Source organism: Vicia villosa, linkage group LG4, assembly GCF_029867415.1.
Source record: "Vicia villosa cultivar HV-30 ecotype Madison, WI linkage group LG4, Vvil1.0, whole genome shotgun sequence".
Lineage (NCBI taxonomy): Eukaryota > Viridiplantae > Streptophyta > Magnoliopsida > Fabales > Fabaceae > Vicia > Vicia villosa.
This window is the reverse complement of record NC_081183.1, coordinates 132,527,532-132,534,981: the sequence shown is the minus strand read 5'-3', so window position 1 is coordinate 132,534,981 and position 7,450 is coordinate 132,527,532. Positions and strand designations below refer to the sequence as shown.

Sequence of the window (7,450 nt, the reverse complement as noted above, 5' to 3'; positions counted from 1 at the left end):
TAAATAGACCAATTTTTATCCAATGATGATGGTAAATGGACCGAGTGTGTGAATGCGGGGATTAAAGCAGGAAAACAGGTCCAAATAAGTATTAAGTATTAACACAGTCTTTTTTGAATACTATGTATCATTTAACCAAAAAAGTCGTCTTGTAACGAATTTTTTTTTAAATTTGTCATTGAGTGCTTAGCTAACTCATCTTGAATTTTGCAACCCAAATAGAAGTTAGTCCAAACTATACATCACAAAAACCATTGACCCAATAATACTTCTATTTTACAATCACACTCACCAACAACTACAATGAGCTATCCAATAGCCTACCAGAGTTCTATAAATACCATCCCTCACCATGTCTCAAATCTCATCACAAACTTATAAACATCTTCTATTCATATACATATACTTCTCCTCTCTTTTTCTTCTTTCATACTAATTTATCATGGGTGTCTTTACTTTTGATGATGAATTTGTCTCAACTGTGGCACCAGCTAAACTCTACAAAGCTCTTGCAAAAGATGCTGACGAAATCGCCCCAAAGGTGATCAAGGAAGCACAAGGAGTCGAAATTATCGAAGGAAATGGAGGACCAGGAACCATCAAGAAGATATCCGTTCTTGAAGGTAATAAAAACATATATTATGTAATTATAATTTATAAACTCTGTCTCCGTGTACGTGTCTGTGTCTGTATACGTGATTGTTTTTAAGTTATTAATGATGATATGGTTTTAATGTAGATGGAAAAGTCGACTATGTGCTACACAAACTAGATGCAGTTGATGAAGCAAACTTTGGATACAACTACAGCTTAGTAGGAGGACCAGGGCTACATGAAAGTTTAGAGAAAGTAACATTCGAGACAGTTATTGTGGCTGGTTCTGATGGTGGATCCATCGTTAAGATAACTGTGAAATATCACACCAAAGGTGATGCAGCTCTATCTGATGCAGTTCGTGATGAAACTAAGACCAAAGGAACTGGACTTATTAAGGCTATTGAGGGTTACGTTTTGGCAAATCCTAATTATTGATTAATTGTATAATCTTCTACTTGGTTTTAGTTTTGATTGTGTCTTGTTATAAGAATAATGAATGATTAAAGTGTTGTGATATGGTTGTTTATTTTACATGTGTGAGGTTGTGAAATAGTGTCGGTTTGACTTTGAGTGTGGTTTTGGGAGAGATTCGTTGGATGTTTAAATACGAAATCTCTATGGGTTGGTGTTGAGGTTTTGAAATATCTGTACTATTTCTCTGATAAATAATGCAAAAGACAAATTCCTAGTACTTATGTGTTATTCTATGAAATTTTATTTAATTAATATTAATATACCGACTTGCTGCACTAATCAACAATTTTGACTAATAATACTATAAAACAACAACTTTTACTGATAGTGGAAACTAAACGACAAATAACAATTTCATAAAAAATGGATATACCAAAAACATCTTTAAAGAAAGTTAAAAACTACTTTAACTTCTAAGTAATAAAAATATTATACAGAATTTGTTACGCACGCACCTATTGTTTTCACCTTTGAGTATCTAGAATTGTTTTTAGATGTATACAATTGATCGACATGATTGTTATCAAGAAGAATACATTACGTTTTTCATAATTAATTTAATATTAAATTTAAATTTGTAATTTTTGAGTCTAAAACATATTTAGACTGAGATTTACTATTCAGTTCAATTTTGTAAAAATTTATTTAAATATAATTTATTTTATTTTATTTTTGTGGATTTTTATTTTAGATTTTTTTCTTTTTCTTCAAATTTCAAAAAAAGCTTCTGAACATCAAAAAATATATAAACTGGAACACTTTTTCAATATAATCTGTAAAAAAATTAACTTTTAATATACCATAATACTTAAAAAAAGTGATCCGGTAGTCAAAAATTTTAAGTTGCATACCAGAAAATTTAGTTAAAGTGTTCCATTGATTAAAGTTGGGTTTGAAATTGAATACCGGAACAATTAATTAAAATATTTCGGTGGCTTAATTTGTTTAAAAAATCTAGTATGTATAAACTGTTGCCTAAAGTTATTAGCCAACATAGAAAAACTATAAAGACACTTTTGCCTAAAGTAATTGCTTAATCTTTCTACACAAACGTACATTTTTTTTGCAAAATACACTTTAGATAACCGTTTTATTTTATTTGCCATTCACTATATAGACAACGCAAACGTACTTTTTTTTTTTTTGCAAAATACACTTTAGATAATAGTTTTATTTTATTTTCCATATTCACTATATAGACAACGGTTTTATTTTATATGTCATTTACTTTAAGCAACGGTTTTAAATCGTTGCGTAAAATATAGAATTTTAAAAGTAAATAAACCACCGAAACACTTTAAATAAGTATTTCAGTATGCAACTTCAAACCCCCCTTTAAACAACTTGAAAATTACTGGAACACTTTTTCTAAGTATTTCGGTGTGTTTTTTCATTAACCGGAAGACTTTGAAAAAGTGTTCCGATGTATATATTTTTGGGTGTTTCAAAAAATTTTCTAAAATGTGAGGAGAAAATAAAAAAATGTAAAATATGTACTATTTATACGAGGGTATTTTGGTCCAAATTTTTTTCGTATAGAGGTATGGATATAATGGTAGGGATACGAAGTAAAATTTTCCTCTATTTTCTTTCTCTACTGCAGCAATATTCTTTGTATTATTTTCTTATGTCCGACCATGGGGATTAACATTGTTGCCACCCCTAAAATTATTTCTGACACCCTTCGTATTTTTGACAAAAATATTAATCTTAGAAATAGTTATATTTCTTTAAAAAAAATCACTTTGAAAAAGCAGTAAAAATTAAAATTTATGGTACTCTCTTTGAAATTTTTGGTACGAAATCGCGTTTTTACTGAAAATTATTCATAAGTTTCAAAATTTCCAGAGGCGATTTACCGAAAATTTTAAAATTTTCGGTATTGATATAGAAAACCTAATAAGCTTATTGGAATTTTTTAAATTTCCGGTTAGCAACAAAACTACTAGAAATTTGGAAATTTCCGATATACCAAAAATTTTGAAATTGCTTGAAATTTTCAGTATGTCTGCAGATAACATTCTTTACTTGTGTGGTCCAAAGCCGACAACTCTTTTGACGGATTCTTGTACAGATTTTACGGAGTTTTTCACCACAGATACCGTATGTTTTCTATTCAACTAATGCAATTTTGAATTGTTTTCCTGTATCTATGAAAGTGATAGTTTAATATTTATGTGTTGTAACTGAGAGATATTTAAGTCTCGATTTAAAGTTTTAGCGTGGGCACGGGTTATTGGTAAACGGCATAGCATTATTGTTGTCACTATTTGTTCTGATTTTGCTAATGGAATGCTAGGGAAGAAGGATAAATTGATTATGGGTTGTGAGAGAAGAGAAAAATTCAAAAGAAGGAATGCATCCGAAAGCACTAATTCCTCAAAAGACATTTGTAGTATGAAAGTTAAATGTTCGTTTAGGCTGAGATTTGTTCCAAGTGGTATTGGTTTGAAGATGGTGGTTGGGAGTGGGATGCACAATCATAAACTATCAGAGGATTTGGAAGGCCGTGACATTTATGGTTGTCTAAAAGATCATGAAAGAAAGTTTGTGAATGACATGACGAAGTATAATATGGCTCCAAGGTACATAGTTGTTGTAACACCCCAAATCTACCCCAAGCATTTATGCGGAAAATATCATAGTATAAAAAATTCTCAACGGAATCAGGATGTCACACATTCAACATAAACATAAACCTGTCATGCTTTTCAAACTAATAAAAAACACTATCAGGATTTGAGTGAACAAAACTCATAACATATATCTCAACTTATGAAAAATATAGTATTCATAGCATAATCCAAACTTAGGTTCAACATGCAACAGATTCACAATGATTCAGCAATTAAGACATAACATCTTTTGAATCATAAAAAGCAACAATACAAACAACTCCTCAAATATATCATAAGGTTCAATAAACAAATAACAGCATCAAGCAAGTGTTCATTTCCCCCAAGTGCTACGTATCAGAGCGATGACACCCAAAACTCAACTATAAGCAGAAACAGCTACTCATCTGGATTACCTGCACGTTACCCACGTGGAGGCAACATTCAAACAGAAAGGGTGAGATATCAAACTATATAAATAGGATTATGATAAATCATATATTAGGTAAGGAATATAAATGAATCACCGTTTCACACAACATCAACATAAACAACACAAAGAACATCATTAAAGAATAGTCTTGATATCAACACATCGACATCTTCAACAAATCAACACATAAGCATCACAATGCATAGACAACAACTTCAACCAACAACAACTAACAAAGACTCGAATGCGACTCAACTATGCATATGCATGTGGTACCATTGGAGTAAAACTCCCAACTTAGAACATTGCCAGTAATTTCGAGGCATAAGGCAAAGCCTTCAACACGGTCACATATCAACATCACACTGTTCAACTTTATGTTATGCTATGCTATGCGGAATATACAACGACCACAATTCGACAACGAAACAACGACATATCAACAACACAACCACGGTCACATATCAACATCACACCGTTCCACTTTAGCCAAAGGCTCACAACACAACTTATCAATTCATAGCGTTATATACACAATATCAAAATTTGTTATAATTCACACTATGAAGCTATTCACATAAGAATGCACAAAATAATCATATTGGAAATCACAACATTAATCGCAACAAAAGCATCCAAAACAAAATCACAAATTGCGACCAATTCGCAAAATAATCACAATATGCCAATATATTAAATAAGCCAAAACAACTTCCAACTCGATCAATATAGTAAATCATTATAGATTAAGCTCAAACTTTATAGGTATGATCTATATGATATTATGTTTCAATCCAACGGTTGAATTTATAAAATATTAATTCGAGATGTAGTTATTGAACGAGTGTAACTCGTGATGTAACTCTTCGGGTGTAATTTGATCCCTCCTCTATATATATATATATATATATATATATATATATATATATATATATATATATATATATATATATATATATATATATATATATATATATATATTGAAAGGATGGAAACATGATGAAAAAAAAAGAGCTATTATTCTATCTAACTAAATCAATTTCTAAGTCTTTGAAAAAAAGAAATCAATGAACAACAAAAGCATATATACTATATGGTAGATTTCACGGAACGGTTCTAGTAATAATTATTCCGCAGCAATTGTTTTGAAATTCATGTGTAATTTTGAATGCAGCAACGAAGATAAATACTCCACAGCACAACAATTTCACACAATACGGTATCAATCTACACCCTAAACCCACATAAAATTCATCATATTCCCATTTAGATAGAAAGAATCCCCCCTTACCTTGGATTGAGTGCAGCTCTAAGAAGATTCAATTGAAAATTGGAGAAAAAATGCACTTTAGAGCAACACTTTGGGTCTCCTCTTCAAACCCTAACCCCTCTTTTCTTTAACTCTCTCGGTTTTCTCCTTTTTGTTTTCTTCTACTGAAACTACTACCTCTCTCTACCTCTCTTCTACTTCTATTTTTTTTTTTAAAAAAAATACTATGTTAATTATTAATACCCAAATGGGCCTAACAAAATATACCCCCTTAATACTTAGAGATGTCATTAATTAAGCCCAATATTATTTCCACACTTAATATAAAAATAATACTTCCACTAAAACTCCATTAAAATAAAATCCGACTATTTTAATATACCGACTTATTACTCAGTGTCTCATATTTCCGGTCTAAACTTAATTACTCAGAAAATTCCCAAAACGCTAAATATTAACTCATTAATATTTCTAATACTAAAAATATTAAAATTATCGATTAAATGTCGACCCGCTATCCCGAACTAATACCGACTAAATCGCCCCAAAACGCAACAATTTCAGAAAACATCACAAATGTCTAAATTAAGCAAATAATTATTTTTCCGGGCGTTACAGTTGCTGCTTTGAAAGATAAGGATCCATAAAATCTCACGAGTCTTACCCAGGTGTATAAAGCTAGAGCTACATACAGAACGGGCAAGAGAGGTCCAATTGACAGAAATACATGTATTGGACTATAAATAAGGACAAGTCAGATGTTGTAGCTAGTATCTTTTGGACACATTTTGATTCTATGAAGTTGTTGAATATGTTTCATTTAGTGTTGATTTTTAATTGCACATATAAGACAAATAGGTAAGAAATTTTCATTGCACTTCCTAATATTTGTTGTTGAGTTGAGTTTGATTATGTGCATTTTTATCGTGCAGGTACCAGATACTACTTCTTGAGATGTTGGTGTTACGTAAACGAAGTTGACGTTTTCAGTTGCCTTTGCCTATTTGGAACGTGAAAGGGAGGAGAATTTCACATGGACACTAGAGAAGCTCAAAGACTGATAACTTGCATTGATGAATGCCATGGAATCTGTGTTGCCAAATGCATCACATATATTGTGTTCGTTCCATATTTCAAAAAACATGAGCATGAAATATAAAGAATACGTCAAATAAGAAAAACAAGAACACGTCAGGGATCTATGGAACAACATCATGTATTCAAATACAGAAGCTGGGTTTGTCAAACACGTCAAGCACTTTGAGATTGTTTGTGATGATATTCTTTTATTTGTTAAATATGTGATTTAAACATGGTTGACACCTTATAAAGAAAGGTTTGTTGCTTCTTGGACTAATAGAGTCACTCATTTAGGGAACACAACATCAAATAACTACACGAAACATGACAATTTGATGTTATTATATAAATAATCATAAGTTAACATATATTTCTATTTATAGTTTTTAGGGTTGAGTCTACTTATTGGGACTAAAAAACATGTTGACTACAAACCGGAGAGATTTATGCTGAAGTTGGGGTGATGTGAACATCATGTTGAAATTGTAGCTAGGTTCAATCAGAGTGTCGTTTCAGAAAATTACTGTCAACATTGAGCATCGGTATAACACTCATTTCTATTCCAGGTTGCATGATTTTGTCTCAAGGCAATGTATACAGCTCATTGGAAATGAACTAGAAAGGGTGAAGTTTGTTGGTTCTAACCAAGAAATATGTGGTTGCTTCATTTGAACAACACATGGGTTACCGTGTGCGTGTCAGTTTGCCACTTTCCAAATACTAGGCAATCATGTTCCTTTATACTCGAATCAAGAATTTTGGACGAAATTGCACATTGCATAACATGATGTCAGTCATGATGATAGTGGTACAAAATGGGATTTAGAAGCAGAGTGTGAAAATTTGAAGACATATTTCGGTTCATTGGATATTGTAGGCCAGAGGGCAAATGGTGTTGAAAAAAAGGTTTGGGAACTAATATATCCATCCACAACTACTACGTGTCCACCGCCGGTGAAGTACAAGCCAGAGAAAGGGTGT

General features: G+C 31.6%; 1 protein-coding gene across 1 annotated transcript; it reads left to right on the top strand.

The window, feature by feature from the left end:
- The first annotated feature begins 360 nt into the window (after nt 1-360).
- On the top strand, nt 361-1,288 carry LOC131599694 (ABA-responsive protein ABR17). Its single transcript, XM_058871969.1, has 2 exons — nt 361-623; nt 740-1,288. The coding sequence occupies exons 1-2, from the start codon at nt 443-445 to the stop codon at nt 1,030-1,032; spliced, it is 474 nt and encodes a 157-aa protein (XP_058727952.1). The 5' UTR covers nt 361-442; the 3' UTR covers nt 1,033-1,288.
- Nucleotides 1,289-7,450: the final 6,162 nt, after the last annotated feature.